Here is a 23,991-nt window from a genome sequence, read left to right on the forward strand (position 1 = left end):
AAAAATAATATATAAGTGCTATAAGATTTTTTTTTGGAGAACAAAGGTGAAGTAAAGAAAGTGTGGAAATTATTTTGAGATTGGATCGGATCTGAGTGATAGTTAATGTTTATTTATTTATTTATTTTTTTAATTAAAGTTTGTTAGGGTGACAATTGTTCGTCAAGTTACGTCAATTTCAGGTGTACAATTCTGTATTACATCACCTATAAATCCCATTGTGTGTTCACCACCCAAGTAGTTAATGTTTAAACAAAATGAAATTAAGGTTTTCCAAACTTTGATGATGATTGTTATTTTCTAATCCAGGGACCATAAGAATAGATTTCTATTTGGAGTTGGTGATAAAATTTGTTGTACCAGGAATGCATATCTCTCGGATTTACTGCCTGGGAATACCTCCAACCATCAGCAAAATAATGAACTGGAGGCCAGTGGTGAAGACTTTAATGGTGCGCCCCATGGTTTTGCTAAAAATAAGCATGACTTTGAAAGTGGTATTAGACTCTGCAATGGAGAAATATTCTTCATAACACGTGTAAGTGGTAACAAAAATAGTACCTTTTTACCTATTAGAAATTTGTTTTTTTAATTGCCGTAGGATTGATTCAGAATTCAGTCATATCAGAGTTGACATTCTTCTTCCATAATTTTTTGTTAAGAATTTTTGTATACATGTTTGTGAGAGATATTGGCTTGTACTTTTCCAGTCATGTCCTATCTGGTTTTGGTGTCAAAGTAATGCTGGCTTCCTAAAATGAGCTGGGAAGTGTTCCTTTCTTTTATATTTTTTGGGAAGACTCTGTGAAGAAACAAACTTTTAGTAAGTTTGAAGTTCTTGAGTAACAAAAACAAGGGACAAGAAACACACTTATTATGTTTTACAAAGCGTCATTTCCTTGGTAGCTGCTTAAATATATTACAGAAACTGCAGAAGTGGTTACCATAAGTTTGTTCTCATTGTATAAACATCCTCTTAAACGTATAAGCTTATTCTTTAAAGTCTGTGAGGAAAAGTACTCTTTGCAAAGAGTATATACAGACGTATGCACAAGAAATAAAATGTATAGATGTCAAAATAAGAAAGACAACACAGCCTGTTTTCCAGAAAGTCACATCTGGTTAAGTTTCAAGGACCAAAAACTTCCATTTGTGTTTATTAAAATATTTGGGTGTGTATATATTTAGTTGTGCTCAAGCATGGATGTTAAGCCTTTGGAAATTCTTAACAATTGTAATGAATGTACATGCCATTTTTCTTTTAAGGTGCTTGCATTTTATGTCCAAAAAATAAAATACCTTTACAGTATATTTGAAAATGTACAGAATAGCTCTTTGTTTTGGTGACAGGATATAACTGATGTAACTATTGGAAAGAGAAGATATTTGACCATTGATAATATGGCTGGCTTGGAAGTAACTGTGGATTTTGGGAAACTAATGCAAAATTGTCACATAAGACATGCATGGGCAAGAACCATTCACACTTTTCAGGTAAGATTGGAGCTTTATGAAGTTGTTTAAATAGCTTGCCAAGCCATAGAATACTTTGCATTATTTTCTTCCTAATTTTTATTGCCTCATTTTTTACATTAGGAAACAAAATGCACAGAAGTGCAGAAAATACTATGCAGACACTAACCTTTTGCTCTGTTTTGCTTCAGAGCGCTCTTTTTTCAAAAACTAAAAGATTATAGTTAAAGCTTTATCCTTCAGGTCTTCCCTCCAACCGGAGGTAGAAGGTCAGGACCAGTAGACTGAATTTGCCCCTTTCTTCAGTCTCCAGTGTAGGGCACTGTTTCTGATCTTGTCTTTATTGAAAATTTTGATAGTGTGTTCATCTTGGAATTTTCAGTTTAAATTTTGAATTAAAAATTTTGATTTTGGTTTAAATTTTGATATATTAAAATATTATATATCTTGATTGTCGAGTTTCTTGGCATCCTCTTAAATAGTACATCCTAAGCAAGGATCTCTGAAATTCTGGAAACTCATATCATTCAATTCTGTGACGTTTTCTTGAATAATTTCATTAAGATTTCTTGTTCTGAGTTCTTCTTTGTTTTGTGTTTCTAGAACCTCTCTTATGTTGGACATCCAGAAATGGCTATCTAACTTTCTTATCAATCTCTTCTATTTCCCATCTTGTTGTCATTTTGCTGTATTTTCTGAGCCATTTCCTCAAATTTATAATCCAGTTTTCTGTTGCATGTCTGGAATAATGAAGAGGGAAGGGGTCTTTATTATTACTAGGTTGAGGTTGGGGTAAGTATCTAAATGTTCCTTTTATTGAATCTGGCTCTTATTTCCTGGTTGAAATATTTAGCGTTTCTTACCGCTGAGAATATTCCTGATTGTTATTTTGTATCATTAGCATAGTTTGTTCCTTCTGAGTTTAGTTCAAATATTTATTGAGTCAAATTCTGTACTGGGTGTTTGGTATAGGTCAGTTTGTGAAACAAAGATGCTTGCCATTATGAGGTTACATTTGGTGGGGAAGAGGATAGACATAGACACAACTGTAAAAAAAAAAATAAGTCAACTACACATTATGTTAGAAGTTGGTAAATCAGTGGAAACGAGTTGGGAATGGGATGCAGCTGTAATTTTAAATAGGGGGTCAGCATGGGCCTCATTGAGAAGGTGGCATTTGAATAAAGACTTGAAAGAGGTAAAGAAGTTAACCTTGTGGGTGTCTGGGAGAAGAGCATTCTAGGTAGAGGGAAGAGCCAAGGTCAGGATTCTCAGGTGGGCACCTGTCTGGCATATTTGAAGAACAGGAACAGCAAGGAGGCCCGTGTGGGAGTAACAGGACATAAGATCAGAGACGTAATGCAGGGTAAGGGGGTAGAAGGATCGGGAGCCAGGTCACCTCCTCGGGCCTTCTAGGACTATACATTATCCAATGTAAAGAAACTTTTTTGTTAATAAAGAAACATTTTTTTAAATAAATAAACTTTTAAAAAATAAATAAACTTTTATTGGAACACAGTCACATTCATTTACATATTGGCTATTACTGCTTTTGTACTATACCCAAAGAGCTAAGTAGTTGGCGTAGAGACCATCTGGCTTGCAAGCCCTAAATATTTATTCTTCGACCCATTACAGAAAAATTTTTTTGACTCCACTCTGAAGTCTATATAGACTTCTAGGTTCTAAGCCTATAAACTCGTGAAGGGTATTAATGGTTTGTGTCTATTCATATAAGTTGTAAGTTTTAGAACAAATTTGGAGACTAGAAATATACGTAATTCACAGTAAAGGTATAAACGTGCTTCAAGACGTCTGATAGTGTTAATGTTTGAAGGAACGTTTAAAGAAATGGACAAATGATTTCTAGCAGGTTATTGAGGTGAAGTTAGGTGTCCATGTCCTGTTTTCTGAGCACACCTTTGGCATGACGTTTTAATTTTTATCATCATTCAGTGAGATGCTGGATAAACAGCAGTGAGCAAGTCAGATGTGGTCCTGCCTTCACAGAGCGTACAGTCCAGTGAGGATTGCACTTAAAGCAGATAGTTACATTCTAGCCTGGTAAAAATCGTGTTACAGAGGAAGTACAGGATGCTGGAAAGTACCTGGATGGAGTGCTCCTCAGAAGTGGGCCAGATGGAGACCACAGACTGGGAAGCACTGGAAGGACCACAAAGAGTTTCTTTGTGCTGGAACGAGCATGGCTCATGGGGAGGAGAGAGGCAAGAAGGATGGAGGGAGCAGGGCCGAGGCTGGCTCTTGAAGTACCAAACGGGCCATATTAAGGAGCCAGGACTTTATTTTGAGAGCCTGGGAGCCACTACTGGGTTCTAAGCAGAGTCTGATGTGAATGAATTTGCATTTTACAAATATCACTGTAGCTGCTGTGAGGACAGTGGACTGTAGCAAGTGTGAGTGAGTATGTGAGTACCGGGAGACTGATTCTGAGGCTGTTACATTTTTTTCAGTGTCACTTTCACTGATGAGTAAGAACTCGGTTAGCTAAGGTTAGGTAGACATTTTCCTGTTAAGGAATACACAATAGAAAGCCTAAGGGGAGAAATGGTGTTATCTGTATTTAGCATTTGTATAATCAAGTAGCATTTAAGTCAATTCCTGAGACTCAGCAGCATTGGAAAGAAGTATTTGTCAAACTTTTATCATCTGAAGAGTGGGTTCAAACTCTCTGTTTCTAGGGAGATAGAAGTGTTTGTGGTGTAGATTATTTTTTTTTATTTTTTTTTAAACTGTGGCTCTGTTGTTTCTACATGCCCATCTTGTCATTTGTCTCCCCACAATCCTTCTTTTGGCTGGGGTAATGTGGGAACATTAGGGAGAAGTTCAGACCACTTCTTAGTTTGCATTGGCATAGAAAATACAGGGACTAAGAATAGCCACAAAACTTGAAACGTTTCTCACAGTTACGTGGTGACATCGGGCATTTTTCTTGCCTATACGGTTCTTGGCTTGCTCAACTTAAAAAGCAGAGGTTTATTGTTCTCTTGGTTTGTTTATCTGGAAAAAAGTAATAAATGGTTCAACAGTGGGAAAATACAGAAAAAGAGAAGAAAAAAATCATCCAGAGGCCTTCCATTTTGGAGACAGTCATCATTTCGAATAAATTGCCTTTTTGTGATTTGTTTCATTACATATTGATGTTCATTTTGTATGTAATTTTTTTGGGTCAGAGTAATTTTATTTTGTGTTACATAGGTGTGATCATTTTTTATATATACAGAGGATGGCAAAAAAATATGTACACGTTTAAAGAAAGGAAAAAACTGTATTAAAATTGTAATACAATGAATGATGCTGCATTCATTTGATTAACGCCATTGTTTGAGCAAACGTCATACTACACATTGCTACCGTAACTCAGTTCAACTTTGAAAAGCAACACATAGATAACGTCTCTTACAATGTGTACTTTTTTTTGGCACCCGTGGTATGTACCCAGTTTTTAAAATTTTGTTAAATTTTAAAGCATTTTTGATGTTTGTAAAATAGTGTACCAGATATCTATATATAGATACGTTATATAAATATATAAATAAATACATATATTTACTCTCCCATCATCGGATATTTAAGGTGCCTGTTTTTTTGTTACTATAAAGTAACAGTGGGATGATACATTTACACATAAAGGCCTTGCAATCATTTCAAGTGATTTTAGTATTTGGCACTGCGCAGTCTTGAAAATTGATTGCTGGGTTTCTACAAGCCAGTTGTGGATCTATGAGACCTGAACTTAGTAGTGTAATTAGAAAACATGAGTTCTTGGATAATTAAGAAAATGGACCCCATACGATGGATTTATATGATTCCTCTGGCCAGGTTGTAGGTGCTTGGGAGGACCTGTCTCTTTTCTACCTCTGTAGACTGACTTTTTGAAGACATTACACACTATTAATTCTCCCAAATGCATTGTTCTCTCTCAGGGGTCTGAGGAGCAGACAGTCGTCTATGTGGTTGGGAAGGCGGGTCGCCAGCACTGGCAGCACGTTTACACCGCGGTGACCAGGGGCCGCTGCAGAGTGTATGTCATTGCAGAAGAATCTCAGCTCCGGAGCTCAATTTTGAAAAGCAGTATGCCCAGAAATACTCGTTTAAAACATTTCTTGCAAAACAAACTCTCTACTGGCTCTGCATCACCAGCAGATTTTGCGTCCCCATCAAAGAGCTCCGGAGACAGCGGAGGCCCCAGCACACAGCTGTCCATGTCACCACTCCCTGCAGGCACAGCTGATGTTGTGACAAACAATTCCCCCAGAAGCCAGGCCTCTGCGGTTGATGATAAGACAGTCGCCTTTGGTGGAAGTTGGAAATCATCTCCACCTGATGAAGCGGATACAGATGCAGATCCATCCAAATCTCGAGGGCCCAAGAGAACCTGTGGCCTGGATGATGCTGAAAGTCCAAACAAAATTCTTATGGTAGGAGTGGTGGTCTCATGCGCTCAAGTTTTATTGAGATATTGCTAACTTCGGTGTGCTTATCTGTACTCAAGTACGATGTAATTTTATTAGTGTTGCATGGTGCTGTAGGATATAAAAACAAGTGTTCTCTCATCTCTGTCCAGTTTCCTCTCTCCTATGCCCAGCTGAGCCTGGCAGTCTTTCTCACTCTGCCTGAGGCTGGCATTCGAGGGAGCCTCCATCCATTGGCTTGCCGGAAGCAACTAGTTTGTCATCTTGCACCTTCTTCCTGCATACCTTGCTTATCCCCTCCACTCCCTTCTGTAGGCCATAATCTCACTTTTATCCCCACAACTCCCCTGAAGCAGCTGCTTCCACTCATCTTGTCAACTTGACTCTTTTCAGCAGTCAATTTTCAGTTTTGCAATTTTCAGCAGTTTTCGCTGTGGCTGCTGTTTCAATGTTTCCTTCCCTTGGTTTCTGGGGTGCCTTATCTAACACTTGCCCTTCCTCACCATCTCAGCTCCCCTTCGTTTCTTCACTTCTTCCCATCCTCTGACTGGAGACATCTCCCCAAGGCTCAGTTCTTTTTTCCTTTGAGAACTGATCCCGTTCTCTAAATTTCAGCCATCACTTTTGCACTGATGATTTGTTCAACAGATAGTTTCCACCTGTCTATTGCATTTCAGGCATTAGCAATTCAAAGGTAAGTGACAGTTCCCAGTCTTGCTTTGATGACCAGCCCATGGTGGAGACACACAGGCTAGTAGGTAACTTGGTGCGTCACTGAATACTCTTAACACTGAACAGAAGGTCATGAACTAACTCCCTCATCTGTGTCTTTGTTCATAGAGATTCACTTTCTGAAACTCTCTTTTCTGATTTCTCCATTTCAGACATCATTCTCCCAACTACACAAGCTTAAAATTTTGGTGTCACCTTAGACTCACATTGCTTTCACCCTCTGCCTCTAGTTAGTTGCTAAATTTATTGCAAAATATGTCTCAGGAATTTCTTTTCATCCCATTTCTTCTGGGCTGTTTTAGATCCTGATCTCATTTTCTTGGATGATTGCTGACCTGGCTACCTTACTGTCTTATTTCCATTCTCCTAGTACACCCGACACACTGGTACCACTAACCCCCTGTCAGTACTCAGCTCATTCCTGGGTCTAAGAGCCTTTGATGTCACCCTAGTGCCTACAACATAAATGCTAGACTAGCAGGCATTTGAGACCTTTCACAGCTGGAGTCCAGCTTTCCCATTATCATGTCTAACCTTTTTTCTCCTTTCGTCAAGCTAGTCTCTACATTCACTAAAATGAGCCAAACTGATGCTCATGTCTCCCTTTTGGCTTTTGTTGTACACTTGATTTGGACGCCTTCTTCTCTCTGCCTCACTTCATTCGGCATTTGAAAAGAATTTTTTTTCCCCAAGTCAAGTTGTTGTCCTTTCAATCTTAGTTGTGGTCGGTGCCATTCAGCTTCAAGTTGTTGTTCTTTCAGTCTTAGTTGTGGAGGGCGCAGCTCAGCTCCAGGTCCAGTTGCCGTTGCTAGTTGCAGGGGGCGCTGCCCACCATCCCTTGCGGGACTCGAGGAATCGAACTGGCAAGCTTGTGGTTGAGAGTTCCCACTGGCCCATGTGGGAATCGAACCGGCAGCCTTCGGAGTTAGGAGCACGGAGCTCCAACCGCCAGAGCCACCGGGCTGACCCTGAAAAAAATTTAGGTCCTCTGCTAGTCACTGATGTAAGCGTCCGAAGGAGGAAAACAGACAAGTCCCTTGCTTTATTGTCATTATTTCCTACTGATATTGCCATCACATCCCTCATTTCTGGGGATTCCTCATTTGAATTTTGTACTGGGCTGCCTGAATATGTAGTAGGCCTTGTTCACATTTTTAGCAATTAGATGTATGTATTCATTCAGCAAACGGTCACTTCTACATGCCAGTCCCAGAGCTGGGTGCTAGGGGCCCCCGTGAGCAAAAGTAGACACGACCCCACAAAGATCCGAAAGCTCATTGCTCTGGTTTGCTTAAGTCTTCCAAAGGGTGGGGAAAAGGTATTGAGTCTTATGCAGAAGCAGTCAGAGGGAAAAGAAGGACGTAGGGTAGACTGACTACATTTTTACAAAATTAACTTTATTTTTATTGTTGTTCTAATAGGTGGAAGAATCATCTCCACAAGTATCTTCCAAACTTAAGGATTTGAGACTGAATAGTTTAACCCCCAGGCAACTTTTCAAATCCACACATAATCAAGAAACCTGATTTTATTTTCGATTGCTCAGATAACTGTCTTATTTTTTTCCATTCAACACAAAATGAACATCCTCGCTTCCAAGTATCAAGATAAAAGAGGACGTCTATCACTGGAGTTTCATTTTCAGGTGTTAGCAGATGTTTTAAATTCACTTGATCAAAGAAAACCTTAATGATTTCAATATCTATCATCATGAGAACTGGTAGCACTGGATAGAAATGAAAGGAAAAGATGTTTTACATATAATTGTTTATACTTTAAAAAGTGTTTTCTTTCTAGCATAATGCCTTATTAACTTCCGCGATCATTGCCAAAGGGATGAAGCGATGGTCAAGATAAACTGTATTGCATCGCTTACTGACACCACTTCCAGGAGTTGAGTCTTCAGCAAAGTGGTCGTCTCTCCAGGCTGCCCTTTTCTCCATCCCTGCTTCCTGCCTCCACCCCATCTGGAGCTTTTTCCTGGAAATTCCTTTTGCGTCGGGAAGCTCATTGTTTTTTTGTTTTCTGTTTGTTTGTTTTCTTAATTTGAGATATAATTGACATGTAACATCGCGTAAGTTTAAGATATACACTGTGGATCGGATACTTATGTATTGCAATGTGATTATCACTGTAGCATTAGCTAACACCTTTGTCATGTCACATCATTACCATTTTGGAGGGGGGAGCGCATTGTTTTGAAGATAGTCTACTCTGGAAAAATTTTTTTCTCTCAGGGTGATTTTATTTTACTTTTTTTTAGAGTTGTATTTATTGTTCAATGGTGAAAGAATAAGTTAAGAGGACAAATTTACCTGTTATCCCAATGTTTTAAAAATAGCCTATTGAGATAGAATTTGCATACAGGTCACCCGTTTACACAGTTGAGTGGCTTTTAGTGTATACTGAGTTGTGCTACCAGCACTACAATTAGTTTCAGAATATTTTTATAGAACCCCCAAAAGAAATCCCATGCCTCTTAGCTGTAATCCTCTTATCCCCTCCAGCCCTAGGTAACTACTGATGTACTTTGTCTCTATTGATTTGTCTGTTCCAGACATTTCACATAAATGGAGTCATAGGATACATGGTCCTTTGTCACTGATTTTTTCGACTTAGCGTAATATTTTCAGATTTCATCCATGTGTGGTAGCATGTATCTATCACTGCTTCATCTCTCTCTCTTTTAAAAGGTTTTTAAAAATTATGTACAAAGAGCTAGCATTTCTTTTATTGGGTAGGTGTCCTGGATAACCCATTCAAGGAAGATCACTCAGGCAAATTTGCTGAAGTCCACATCCTCACACAATGATGGGAAAACTGGCTGTATATATTGAGGCCATATTTCCAGATCAGACCTTGATGGTTTGAGCTGATGTGGCAAGGCCATGAACACTGGCTGAATTTTTGTGGGTGGCTGCAGTAGAGCTGTAGGTGACCCAGCTTGCTCTCAGAGATGCCATGATGCAAAAAGCATTCATATCTTTTATTACCAAGTAATATTCCATAGTACGGGTAGAGCACGTCGAATTTATCCCTTCATCAGTTGATGGACAGCTGGGTTGCTTCCACATATTGGCTGTGATAACTAACGCAGTTGTGAACATCTGTGTACAAGTTGTGGTGTGGCCATATATGTTCATTCCTTTTAGGTATATACCTAGGAGTGCAATTGCTGAGTCATGTTGTAACACTATGTTTCACCTTTTGAGGAAGTGACAGACTGTTTTCCAAAGTAGCTGCACCGTTTTATATTTACACCAGCAGTGTGTGAACATTCCAATTTCTCCACATTCTCCCCAACACCTGTTATTATCTGAGTTTTTGATTATAGCCATGTAATGGGTATAAAGTGATATTTCATTGGGGTTTGGATTTGCCTTTCTCTATGGGCTGATGATGTTAAGTATCTTTTCATGAGCTTATTAACCGTTTGTGTGTCCTCTTAGGAGAAATGTCTGTTCAGATCTTTTGCCCAGTTTAAAATTCTTTTTTATTATTATTATGGAGATCTAAGTTCTTTATATACCTACATACAAGTCCCTTATTAAAAATAGCATTTGCAAAATGTTTTCCCATTTTGTGGCTTTGCCCTTTCTTCATGCTGTCCTTTGAAGCACAAGTTTTTATATCATATGAAAACAGAGACAGTTTTACTTCTTCCTTTCCAAACTGGATGCCTTTTATTTCATTTTCTTGTCTTATCACCCTGCCTGGCACCTCCAGGACACTGTTAAATAGAAGTGGCGAGAATGGACATCCTTGTCTTGTCCCTGTGACTTTACAAGGTTTGCAAGGCACAATGAAAACTTGGGATGATCGGTGCTTTGTTTTATTTGAAGATAGCATAATTAGAATTCGTACATTTTAATAGCGTCTGTCAATTTACTTCATAGACTACCTGTAATATTCTCTGAGGGCCGATGTTGTGATGTTTGTCACCTAAAATCAATGCACTGTTAATCTCGGGGTGTTCCTGTGTGCTGGCGGTTTCAGCAGTTCCACGTGTGTTGCACGCCTTACCTCACGACAGTCCCGAAGTACACATCTGACCTTCGGCATCACTGGGTGGACCCTGACCCCCAATAAGTAAATTTCAAACCACCAGTGAGCTGGAATTCAAACCCAGATTGGATTTCAAAACTTATGCTCTTCCCACTCTTCCATGCTGCTCTTCAAGTTTATGGCAAAACCATCCCCTTTTAAAAAATTATGTAACAATAAGCATTGTGTAGGGCTCAGGCTAGCACATGAAAATACATTCAAATTGCATGTCATTTCTTTTGGCTTTTTAAAATCACTGTTTATTCCATTTGGTAGAGGGTTTTTTTTTTTCCATACAAATATTTGCAACAATTTTGAATTCCCCAAAACCATACATAGACGATAAATACCATGCTATTAAAGTATTAAATTTGTACAAAAATACTTTACAGTTTAATACTTGTTTGTTACAAATAAAAATACATATTTAAGTGACTCATGATCTTTTTTTTTCCTTAACATGATTCTGCTTTATACTTTCTTGCCCTGGCGGTCCTGAAATGTGTTTGAAATAATATATTTCTTTGCGCAAAAAGAAAGGTGAGCTTTTTCCTTAAACAAAGGACACAGTGTTCAAATGCTTCATCCAAGCGGTTATACGAATTATTGACCAAAATGAAAATGTTTGGAAAATAATCATTTCAATATGGAGAGTCTACAATCAATATACAGATCTATTTTTTTTATATTCACCAAATAACAGTTATTAGTGTAACTATTCAAAATATCTGAACAAATGAAAACAGTTGCTGACAAACATTAAAAGCAACTGTCACAAATTTATTGCTTTGAGGGATGGAAATAATTGGCAATGCATTTTGTGAAAAATGTATTTACAATTTCAGTTAAGTGGCATGGCTCAGAACAAAAGATAGTCCAGTGTCATTTTTAAGTACATGTGCTGTACACCCTTCAATATAACCAGTTTTTAAAACATGTCAAGCAGTAAGAGTTTGATTTGCTTATCATTAAGATAAACCTCATTGTAATAGACTTCTTCATTCTCTCTTAACTTCTTAGTCTTGAATTTTAAAAATAAGATACCTAACTCTCAGTGGTACTAAACACTAATTCATTATCAGAGATTTGCAGCTATTAAAAATATGTCAAAAAACAAAAAAACAAAAACAGGTCACAAGACATATCCTGTTTGATAATTTGTTGCATAGGGAATAGCATACATCTTAGTTAAAATCATTCCTATATTTGGGCAGAACATATACCACCACCTACTATGATCGCCTACGTGCATCATTGCTGAAACATTTGAAGATAATTTTATACCTGTATCCCTCCCATAGCAGCAGTCCCAGCAGTTGGCCAAACTCTAATTCCCCTAGTCGCGCCAGCTTTATGAAAAGCCTTGTTGGTCCAGTTCTTACATGAATGACTTTATAGTAAGAAACTGATTTCAAAATGAATTAAGGAAATTGTCATAGAGAATATTTTCAAACAGACATTTCTCTTCTTTAAAAAGTGATAGGAACGTGAGATTGTGAAAGATTTCCTCTGACGTCAATCGTGAGAGGGGTGGTCTACTTTTTCTCTACCATTGAGTTTGGCAGGGAATCATCTGCCATATACCATCGTGGTCGCGAAAAATGAAACATCTTCGACTTGCAAAGGGAAGTGAACATGAGCCATGAGAGAGATTTAAAACAGCCCTGTGCTTGCCGTTAATGCCACGTGATTATCTGTGCTTCAAATGCCACAGAAATCTTAAAGGGATTTTTTCTTTTAGCACCATGTAGAGAGTCTTTTGTCCTGCTTTATAAAAAGCGTTGCTATAATGTATTAGTGGGTTCTCGAATCTCCAAATTACCACCATGGCTAGGCTGTTGGAAAAAAGCACTGTTCTGTTCACTCCATTCTCCTGGCAGAGTCTGTTCTATTGATTTCTGTGCAGCCAGCGGGTTTCTACTAATAACCAGGTCCAGCTTATTACCAGATTCTGCTATGAGGGGCACCACTAGGCAGCAGTCGAAGTCTCTCGTTCGGACGTGATTAACCTGAAAGGTCAAGAAGAGCCGTTTTGCATTATTGTTACAGTCGGAATTCCTCAAACCCAGAGTAGCACTTCAGGTGTAACAAGTTGTCTGGAAGGTGCTTAAACCAGCACCTGTACAGAGGTCTCTCTCTCTTCTGACCACAAGGCGCTCATTGGCTTACTTGTTCTCTGCCACTAAATTGTAATGCCCTTGAGAGCTGGGAACAACAAAGACACATCCCAACATCCCCATGCCAAACAGATTGACCAGCTCATGGCAGGTGTTCTAAAGACTGAATATTACCCCCAATTTACAGATGAGGAAAGTGAGGCACAGAATGGTTAAGAGAGCTGCCTGAGCTGCAGTTGGTGAGTGGTCGAGCTAGGACATGATCCCAGGCAGCCTGACTGATTCCAAAGCTCGTGCTCTTAACCATGGTGCTGAACTATCCCTCCTAAGTGAGCCCGTCCCCTCCTCAGCTGTACATGTGCTCATCTTGCATTTCTCCTTATTCTTTACCCAAAAATGTTTTTAAAATCATCTACATGCTGCTTCCATTCCTTGACTTTCCATTCTCTCCTCAATCTTCCCACGTCTGGGACCTGACCCTCATGTTGTACAAATGACTCCACGTGTCCAATATGGGAATGGTGTACCAGCTTCTCATCCCCTTTGACCTTTGCCGTTCGCCACTCTGGACACCTGCTAATCCTTAAAACTCTCTTTCCTTGGCTCCTAGGACATCACTTTGTTTTGATCCTCCTGCCATTTTAACTGCTCACTCTCAGTCCTCTCCTGCCTCTTTCTTCCTGTCCTTCAAATTTTGTTTTTCTTAGAATTCTATTCTTGGTTCTCTCCTCTTTCTTACTATAAGTCCACCCGTAGGCAACTTCATCCAAACCCATGCCTTCAGTATCCTAAATCTTTAGCTCTGGGTCTAACATCTCTCCTGAGCAACAAATCCACACTGCCAACGGCCTCCCTGACAGCTCTACCAGGATGTGCTGAGGGTATTAAAGACTCAGGTCTGATGCAGATGTCTTGCCCTTACCTGCCTACTTGCCTTTCCTGAGATCTTCCCCTGCCCCACCCTACCTCAGTGAACCCATGATAATGTTGTATTGTCTTTCTAAATTACAAATTAGGTCATTCTGCTGCAGAAATTAATATGCCTCCAGAATCACGTCCAAGAGCTTTATCATCACATTCAAAGCCCTTCACAATCTGAATCGTTTCCTTTTAGAGCCTCATCTTGCATGAAAGTATGTATAGCTCCAATTTATGGATTAAAAAAGACACTCTTAGAGGTTAAGTGACTCACCCATAGTTAGTATGGGGTCAGAGTCAGGAGTGCAGTTTCCAGGCTCTCGGCCTCACGTGGACAGGTGCTGGCTTGGGTAGTAAATGGCCATCGCCTGTGATTGGATGGCCATCAGCTGTGGTTAGTTGGCCGTCAGCTGTAACCAGTGAGCCTTTGGCTACTAATATAACTGCTGTGGCTACGCTAGCAGCGGATGGTGGCTGAGCTAGCAAGCGCGGATTGTGGGTTGAGGATGGCAGAGAAGCAGAGTGCAGTTAGCAAGTGAGTTTGGTTGGCAGAGAAGCGGACGGCAGGTTGCGGATCCTGTGGCTCCTGCTTTCTGTCTCTCCAACCCAGCCGCCAGAGAGACTATAGTGGTGTAACTCCCCTACCTATGGCTCCGTGGGTGTTTCTTTTTGGCCTCACCATGTCCTGCGTTCTTGTGTGGGGAGCGGGAGCTGAGACCCCGCATGACACCCCGCATGACAGTTAGTCATGCATCGAATATTAAAGTACCCATGGAAAATAAAAGTGTCCCATACTTCTAGGACAAGACTGAGTGTTCCATGGCCATGGTAAAAATGATCACCAGAGCTGGTTTTAAAACTAGGTGATCAGAGACAACAACTTGCCTCAGTGAACACGAGTTAATGCAGCCTCGTTCTTTGAAAGCTGACTATTTGGTGACAGACTCGTTCCAGTTGAACACACTTTTAAGAATGTCAACCCTCTCCTTTTCTTGCAAATTTTTCTTCCTAAAAACTGTACATGAGATCAGGAATTTGCTTTGCTCAGTGAAACTATACCTGACCATGCTAGGACTCCATTAAGTAAACAAGGCTCAGCTTTTTGGTTTCAGATATTGTATGAGATACTGAGATGTCAAGCACTGTACAAGGACAAATGGGAGAATAAGGCACTGGCTCCATTCTCAGGAAGTTTCTAATGTGTGTGGGGGGGGCGCATACAGGGAAACAGGCAATTTCAATAACGTAAATTCTGCTGAAAGAAAAGCTGCTTCTGTCCTATATGGGAGGGGCCCTAATCTAGTCTTGACGCAAAGGAGCATGGGTGGGTACTGGTCAAGTAGACTTAAAAGAACTAAATTAATTCAATTCCACCTGCAGTCTTACCTGTAACAGCCTGTCATAGGGCTTTAAGCCACCAAGATCTCCTGGGCCAGCTGGGCGGATATTTTTGACATACACTCCTTTCTCCAGCAGGCCATCTGCTACACTGAACCCAAAGTCCTCCATGTCGGAACTCTTGTACAAGGTCACCTGGAAAGTGAGAAGATGTGAAGGGAACGTTTAACTGGTTTGAAAACTTTGCTTGTGAATCCTCTGACATACAATCTTTTCAAACTAATTTCAATGACATAATTAAACAGCTACCCCCAACCCTGCAGTTTTCCTCCTTCTCCAAAAATATTCTTGGAATTTGTAAAATTCCTCTCAGAACTAAAAAAAAAAAAAAAAAGGAGACATGCTGGAGAGTCCTGGTCTTCCCCTTTCCTTCTCTCTCTCTCGCTCTCTCTCTCTCTCTTTCTCCCCTTCTTCGCCCTTTTAGCAAGTGCCACAAAGTCCATCATTTTATTTGCTATGGTACCCCAATCACTACTTCAGGACTTCTGGCAAAACCCACCTAAAAGACCTGAAAGTGTTCCTGTAACAAAACTGTGTTCTGGGGCTTGGCTTGAACAGCTCCAGGATTTGGTTGAGAAATTCAAGGCATTCACCCTTCTCAGCACCTAAGACCAGCTACCACCAGCTAACGCTTCCTCCACCTGATCCTCATTCCTCCACCTGATCAACCTGCAAGAGTTTGTCTGAGGTTCATTCATTCATCACACCATTCATACTCCCATCAGACGTGTACTGAGGCCCCCCCCCCCCATGTTCTAAGCACGGTTCTGGGTGCTGGCAAACAGCAGTCAATGAGAGAAGAGCCTGCTTCCAGAGGCAAACACATTAATGTGTAATATTCTCTGAGCACCCACAGTGCTGGACACTGCAAGGTGCTATCCTCGGCACTCCACACTCATTTAATGCTGTAAGGTGACCTGCTTTTCCTAAGGTTTGCCGAATGTCCTCCGCAAATCTCATGCGCACTTCAAGCAATGATTTGGGTTTACTTTTTCACTCTAATGGTTTAAAAATGTATATTTTATTTATTTTATTTTTACACAAGAATACATGAACACATTCTTGTAAAAGAGTCAAAAATTCAGAGCTATCCAGGGCAAAATGTGAAGATTAACACTTTTAGAACAGGTTTATGTCTTGCTACCCAGTTATTTTACTTCAGAGAGGTAGGGAATATGGAAAGAAATGCAAAAGTGGTCAGTATGTAGATTTTTATTTCATTGGGCAGTGAGCTAAATCATCAGTTTGGCTGGGTCAGTATTAGTGACCAGGCAGCCCTACTAGTGATTGCCATATTAGCAGTGAGAAAATTCAAATTTGTGTGGTTTACTCGCCCAAGGTCACAAAGGTAACAAATGGTGGGGCCATGTCTGTCTGACTCCAAACACCAAGAACTTGACCATTATTTCACTGCTGCTCAAAAGGCCTTATTCCATAGATTCTAAGATGCACATTTGTTTTCATAGTTTGAAATCTCAGGAATCAGGCTGCATTTTATAGTTGGTGGCATTTTAGATGTTATGATATAAAGTATATCAACATATACCACCCGTCTGCCTTGTCCCAATTAGTACCCTAGAAGGAAAAGGGGCAGAATTCGACTGCATCTTTAAGAGTAAAAAAAAGGTGCCTCGCCACTGAAAATGTGTGCTGACCAGAAGCACCGACAATGTCAGGAGGCTGTGGAAATGCAGAACCTCAGACCCTGCCCCAGACTGACTGAATCGGCACCTGTAAATTGCTAGTGATGTATGAGCACATTGAAGTTTCCTCTGTGTGGTACTCCACAACCCAGAGAGGCTGTCCTATGTTCTGGAAAAGGAAGCCAGGGAACTAATGTTTAATGAGCCGACGTTCTTTGTGGTCTCATTCCATCAGTGTGTGTGTGTGTGTGTATGTGTGTGCGCGCGCGGGCGCTTACGTATGTGTTCATGCACCCACCCGCATTGGACCCTACTATGTGCCAGGCACTGTTTTGAGGACTGAGGATATAGTAAAACAACAACAAAACTACATAGCAGTGAACAAAATACAGACTTCACGAGTTTACAGTTCCGTGAAGATACCTGATTTAATTCCCCTAACAATCCTGCCAAATGAGTAAGAGTCTCAGTTTTAAATCAGGTAGTATATATAAAGTTTTAAAATCTGAAATGACCTGATTTTCATGGAAGGATCACTTCTGTGGCACTTGGTTATGTAAGTATAGAATAGTAAGCGCTACTTTACCAGAGAAGGGGTTTGTGTGTGTGTGTGCCTGCACATGGGCACGTGTGTGGCTTAGTAAAATCCAGCACCCCGTGTGACACGCAACCTTTTGATGCATGGAGAGAAGTAGGGTAAACTGTGTGAATGCGACGGTACCCCTCAACACCAAACTCATCAGGGGGGGAAGAGAAGTCTTTCTTGGTGACCTGGGCTCAGGTAAAGGCCTTAGGGGAGTATGTGGAAGATGCCCCATCAAGGTGCTGGAGGGGAACAAGGATCTTTGTTTTACTCATTCATATATCCCAAATCCCTTTGTATTTTGTTGAATAAATGAAACAATAAATGAAACGACTGGTTCTGACATGGTTGAGTTTGGAAGTCAGTCAGAATTGGCCACGATGTACTGTGAGTGTGAACTAAGAGGGATTTAATTCTGGGGTTCAAGCCAGGCTCCTCATCCCCTTCTTTTCCCCAAGGGCAGTGTTGGAAATTGGCAAAGCTGCAGCCGCGGGGTGGTTGGGGTGGCTCGGGCTGGGCTGGGCTGGGCGAAGGTTCAATGGCGACACCTTGTGGTCACGAGCGGTGAGAGCACTTCTGACTTGGGAGCCAGGCCTGCCCCGCTAATGAGCTGAGCAAGGCCCCCTCCTCCACAGGGAGGATGGAGTGTCTTCCAGTGGGAGAGGCTGGACTTCTTGCTGATAAGGCTTGTGGGACTTGAAAGAGTATATTTAAAAGCCAACAGGATGCTACGATCTCTGCCACGTTTGTGGAGCAGATCACACACACAGGGAAATGAAAGGTCAGAGAGGGTTAGAAACTTGCCCAAGCTAAAACAGATAGCAAGCGGCAGAGAAGTGGTTCAACTCCAGGTGGTTCTGACTGGGAAGCTCTGGCCTTTCCATGGCACACACGATGTCTTTACCTGGCGTGTGGTTGTGTAACAAATACTCATCGCAGAGAACGATTAGGTCCCTCTGTAATTATAATTTTGCCTTTGGCCATAGGACAGAAAAGTTCTGACCCTCTTTCCTAAGGTGGGGAGGGTGATTATTGGACAAGGCTGTTTTTACTGAGATATAATTGACATACAGCTCTCTATAAGTTTAAGGTATTACTGGATAATGACTTGACATACATATATTGTGAAATGATTACCACAGTACGTTTAGTTAGGAGAAAGATATATTTTAAGAAAACATTTCAAACGTTCAAGAGTAGAGTGGCTAGAACAATGAATTTCCACATACTCAGCACACAGACCCAACAACCGTCAATAGCTGGCCACACGTATCCACCTTTCTTTTTCCATTTCTGAGGGAGTATCTTGAAAGCAAATGCCAGTCCTTATGCTATTTCACTCTTACATGCCTCAGTATGAACTCTAAGAAATACAATTGCTTCTTACGTAAACTCAATGTCATTAATTCATTTGCAAAATCGACTTTTACTCGATATACTCTAATACCGAGTCCATAATAAAATCTCCCTGATTGCCTCAAAAGTGGTTTTTAGAGTTTGTTTGTTCAAAGCACGATCCAACAAGGTCCACACATTACATTTGCTTTAAGTATCTTAACTGTCCTCTTAGCCAGAGTATTCCCCTATCTTTTTTCCCTTAGGCTACTGACTTATTGTGGAAATGTCATTTGTCCTGGAGCATGTTATTCTACCCCCCATATTTCCTCTAAATGGAAGTTAGTTCTGGATGCTTAATTGTAGTCCGGGTCAGCTTTGGGGAGGAGGGGTATGAATATTCCTCACAGTGGTCCAGTGTACTTCCTATGACGTATCACTCAATGTCTAGTTCCACTTTGGATGGGTTCAGGTGACGACAGCTTCATTTCCCCCATGTAAGGTTCCCCATCCACCTGTAATCTAGTGTTTTCATCCATTGATGACCTTTGTCTGAATCAATAATTTCATTAGAGGCTGCAGGATGATAATATTTTTCTAATCTTATATCTTATATATTTTTTAGCTGGAATTCTTTTGTAAAGACAAATTCTCTTTTCTTTAATTAGTGCTGTTGGGTTATTCTGAAGTAGGCAGAATGAATGCTAATTCTTTCCTTTCATTCTTAGACTAGGAAATTAGGGCACTAAATACTTCCAATGGTGTCCCAGTGAGGGTTTTTTGTCGGGATGGATAACTTTCGTTAAGTAAAATATCAATATACTTGTAAACCTATGAAAATCAATTGTATCATAGTTGTTTTGGTTGCTCACATGTTCTCCTCTTTGGCCAAGGAGAGTCCTTTATGTTGACTTCTATGTCCTTTCAATATGACCCATTTATTGTGATAACTACTTTGCTTTCCGGAACTAGATATCACAGACTCATTACGAATATTTCCTGCCCCCAATCTGAAATCAGCTATTCCTCCAAGGAGCCTTGACTGGAGGAAACATTTCTGGTGCCTATGCCAGTCCCTTTCCTCCCATCCCCATGCTCCTTTCTCAAAGGGAGGAAGAACAGGAATAGGGGAAGAAGGGAAAAAAGGAAGAGGAAGAGGAGGTGAGCAGCTACTAAGATTGGCGACAGCAGGCCGTTCTTTGGGACCGTTCCCTGGTGGATGAAATCTCTCTGCTCAAGTCCCTGCCTATGTGCCCCCCTGGCTTGTTTCTGTGCCTTGTCTGTGGGATCTCTTGTCCTTTTGCCTGTTTTCCATCTTTATTCCTATCCATGTTCTCTCCATTGACAAGCAGCACACCTGCAGCAGGGACCATCACCACCGTTCCCAGAGGGTGGTGTGTCCTCGTTATCTCAGTTCCACTTGTAACTAGCTACAGGCGAGGGTGCAGTATGTAGGCCTGCCTGACTGTGAGGGCTGCAAAATCTGAGCTTGCCAGGGGCATTAGGAAGCCCACTTCTGTCTTAGCTCTGAGGCACGTTTTCCAACACAATGAACCCAAATCCTTGCATTTGGGGGAATATTTTTTGTGGGCCTCCAATAATAGTGAAGTTCTTCATTGCTCAGTGGGCCTGTGGTTCTTGGATGTCTGCTCCACAGTGAGAACCCAGGAGGGGCAAAAGAATGATCTGGCCCCCACTGACTTCTTCCTGTACCCAAAGACAAAGGAAATATTGAAAGGAAGACATTTTGATGACATTCAGGACATCAAGGGTAATACGACGACAGCTCTGATGGCCATTCCAGAAAGAGTTCCAAAATTGTTTTGAAGGGTGGACTAGGCACTGGTGTCGGTGCATAGTTTCCCAAGGGGAGTACTTCAAAGGTGACCATAATGATATTCAGCAGTGAGGTATGTAGTACTTTTTCTAGGATGAGTTCGCGATCTTAATTGTCAGACCCCGTACAATCTCCTAGCTGGTCAGGCAGCCTTTATCCATTTCCAACTGCCCAACCAACTGAAGATGCATAATGTTATCATGTCTGCTGCCTTTCTTCTCCTAGAGCCCTTCTGTGGCTTTCCACACACAGACTCCTGCTTACTGCTTCTAGAGCTCTCTGTGCTCTACCCTAGCCCACATGGATCAAGATTTATCCTATAAGGTCTCTATTCTGCACTGACCAAAGGATGCTCCCAGGGAACCTGGACTGTGAGTGAACACAGTGCTAGATTTTTCTATTCTAAAAGGGCCAAAGAGCCCCTTGTAACATAATACTCCGGGCAAGGATACAGCTCTCCAAAGCTCAGTTCCATTTTAACTATTCAGCAGCGTGTGCTGCAATAGCTTCTAAGCCTTCCGAGAGCAGAGCGTTGGCAGGAGGCACAGGGGTTCACCAGGATTCAAGTTGAGCCTTGTTTTATATTTCTAAGCAAGTCTATCCACATGTCTGAACAATGTCCTTGAGGTAAAGATCAGAAACCCAATGCTTGTGTTTTCAGTTTTGACACATGTGAAAAGCCATTAGCAGCAGGGCCAACTCTCCTCACTTCGATTTTAAGGGCAATCGTGTCTGCTATCTTGAGAAAGTCACTTTGAGTGACAGCCATCCCCAGAAGCAATTCGTAAGCGCTGGCACCCTCCCTGTGGCTCAGCCCCTTGTCCGAGGGCCTTCAGGACCAAACTGACTCCTACTTCTCAGAGATGGTACTGGTTTTCCCATAAATCACCAGCATTTGGGTTTATTCTTGCAGACACTGCTGGGGTAGTAGCCTTGTTCCTTTAAACCTGACAATTCCAGTAACGACAGTTTTGAAAATGATTCTCTACTACCTGTGGGTCTGGAAGGGAAAAATAAAGTCTGGCCTTCCCAACTGCATGCGTCCCAAGAGGAAGCCATGTCAGTTTATGCCACTCAAACTCCTGGCTTTCGAGACAGCCGGGGTCAGGAAAGGCAGCTGCTGCCATCCTGCCTGGGGAGCCTCCTTGGCAGAGGCGAGAAGGGGACAGCTGCTTCAAATACTGCCTCCTGGTGCTTCCTGGCAAACGTGCGGCACCATGGACTTGAAACACGGGGGCTCAACGATGACAGAATCAGTAGCTTGGATTTTGACTCCAAATATGAGCAAGCAGGGGTTGACATGGCCCTTGGAAAACAGAGTCCCAACCAAGGGAACGTGACGGCTTTTAAGGTCTGCGGCGGATTTAATGTGCTGCTTTCCCAGTTCATCTCACAGCACCGCCACGTCTATCATTTCACATCGTATCAAAGAGGAAAGAGCTAGATCACGCTCCACATTCTCCAGGAGATCACACCACGCCACGGGCAGCTGACCGACACCTAATTATTGTCAGCTCTGCCACTGGCGCTTTCCATTCGCCCTCGTCACCACCACATCCGCCAGCTGTGGCCGAGTCTCTGTTCCGGCACCTTTGCTCAGAACTGCCTGCTGGTCATTCGCAGCACCTGGCCCTCTGCTTCCACCTCTGCTATCCGCTCCCGGGTGTGCTCTGGCCCAGCTCTCCTCCAGCTCTTGACCCTTCCTGACTCCCTCTGTAACTTACTGACCTCCATTCCCCTTTGGCCTACGTGGGTAAAACTGTCATGATCAGAATTCCAACGTGCGTGTAGGCGGTTGGGGTGTTTCCCTCCATGACCAAGCAATTCTGCAACACCAGCTGGGGGTCCTACAATTCGACTCAATTCTGACTCTATCTACCTGGAGTTAGCATCAGATGCCACAGGTTAAAGGCTCAGTCCTACAAGACTGCCCCCACTCCTGAACCCCTTCAGATGCCAACTGCAGGTCTGGGTTATCACCTGGGACTCAGACCGACTGGCTATACGGCAGATCAGAGGTTCCAACGACCCTCTCCTTGGGTTCACAGAACTCAGGGAAACATTTTACTTACTTGATTACTGGTTTATTATAAAAGAATATAACTCAGGAACAGCCAGATGGAAGGGATGCATAGGGCAAGATGTGGGGAGAGGGCAGGGAGCCTCTCTGAGTGCATTACTCTCCCCAAATCAACAGGTGTTCACCAACCCGGGAGTTCTCTGAACCCTGTCCTTTTGAGTTTTTATGGAAGCGTCATTACATAGGCATGATTGATTAAGTCACTGGCCTTTTTGTGACTGATTCAACCTCCAAGCCCTCTCCCCTCCTTCATTTTTAGGTGGGGTCCAAAAGTCACTTCATTCACACAACAAAAGACACCTCTATAGCTCTCAATACTTAGGAAATTCCAAGGGTCGTAAGAGCTCTGTGACTGCAAGGAGGGCACAGACCAAATATATATTTCTTATTATAAATCATAATATTACAGTGGGCTTCCCTGACCAAACCCCCACTGTACTGGGCACTAACAGTCTTCATTTTATTTCCTCATTCCTGTGGGATTGCTGTGGTCTGACACTACAAAGATTCTCAAACAAGGAAAGAACTCTGTACCCCACTTAAGGGGAAGAAAGAAACAAGCCTTGGGCTGGATCTTTATCAATGTCACAGCGCTGCCAGACAAGCAATAGGGCAGAATGATGGTGGAGGAAGCTGTCCGGGAGGCATCTCTCCAAGGATCTGGACATTAGGAAGACAGGGACCCTCAGAGAGCTCCAACCTTTGTCAGTGAACATCCTATAGATAATAGAATATCTTACAACTTATAAACATATTTGATCACAACAGGCATAAAGACATCAGGAGGAGAGGAATGATCCCCAGACCGGAGCTAGACTTAAAGGAAGCTATGAACATTTCTGAAGAGGGATGGTGGTGGATCCATGACAGAAATGATAACACAGATGACCAAAAAGTGAGAAATAAGGCACAGTGGAACACTAACAAGCCTGCCTAGGGGTCATACTTGTCTAGGGGACTGCAATTTTGTTTGACTTACCATTTCAATTGCTCAGAGCGGAGCTCAGAGTCTGCAAATGTGGATGGCAACTTATAGAAAACTGATAAGATGCGAAATGAGTTCTGTCTGGTAGAGATACAAATTATTTCTGTCCATTAGAAAAGATAACCTCAAAGGCTTTGCTTTTATTTCCCTATAAGTCAGTGAGCAGCTTTAATTCTAACTTGGAAATCTTATGCTGGCACTTTTTTTCTTTATCTCATTGATTGAGATACATATAAAGTGTCTTTATCCCCATTTGAACAAGCTTTGTCATTTTGCTGTCATTCCTTATTAATGAGTTAAAAATTTTTTTGACATGAGCCAATCATTTGCATGAGAATTGTTTTTTTACATTTTGAAAAGTTGTTTCAATAGAAACCAACAAGGGAAGCTGTTGGAAATTATAAATTTTGAAG

At 41.6% G+C, this 23,991-nt stretch overlaps 2 protein-coding genes across 9 annotated transcripts in view; one reads left to right on the top strand and one right to left on the bottom strand.

The window, feature by feature from the left end:
* HELB (DNA helicase B) overlaps window positions 1–11,046 on the top strand; it is a 27,397-nt gene extending 16,351 nt beyond the window's left edge. The window contains exons 10-13 of the mRNA XM_033117403.1: window positions 310–538; window positions 1,351–1,494; window positions 5,418–5,912; window positions 8,060–11,046. Of these exons, the coding sequence (XP_032973294.1) occupies window positions 310–538; window positions 1,351–1,494; window positions 5,418–5,912; window positions 8,060–8,164 (973 nt within the window). The 3' untranslated portion in view covers window positions 8,165–11,046. The remainder of the gene's footprint in view (window positions 1–309; window positions 539–1,350; window positions 1,495–5,417; window positions 5,913–8,059) is intronic.
* GRIP1 (glutamate receptor interacting protein 1) overlaps window positions 10,921–23,991 on the bottom strand; it is a 370,250-nt gene continuing 357,179 nt past the window's right edge. For 5 of the 8 annotated variants that reach the window (XM_033117398.1, XM_033117397.1, XM_033117401.1 and 2 more), the window contains 2 exons: window positions 15,104–15,250; window positions 10,921–12,691 (listed from right to left, as the gene is read on the bottom strand). In XM_033117398.1, the coding sequence (XP_032973289.1) occupies window positions 12,467–12,691; window positions 15,104–15,250 (372 nt within the window). In that variant the 3' untranslated portion in view covers window positions 10,921–12,466. The remainder of the gene's footprint in view (window positions 12,692–15,103; window positions 15,251–23,991) is intronic. The other 3 variants (XM_033117399.1, XM_033117395.1, XM_033117394.1) reach the window with 1 other exon arrangement.

The sequence above is a fragment of the Rhinolophus ferrumequinum genome, chromosome 10 (genome assembly GCF_004115265.2).
Source record: "Rhinolophus ferrumequinum isolate MPI-CBG mRhiFer1 chromosome 10, mRhiFer1_v1.p, whole genome shotgun sequence".
In the NCBI taxonomy this organism is placed as follows: Eukaryota; Metazoa; Chordata; class Mammalia; order Chiroptera; family Rhinolophidae; genus Rhinolophus; species Rhinolophus ferrumequinum.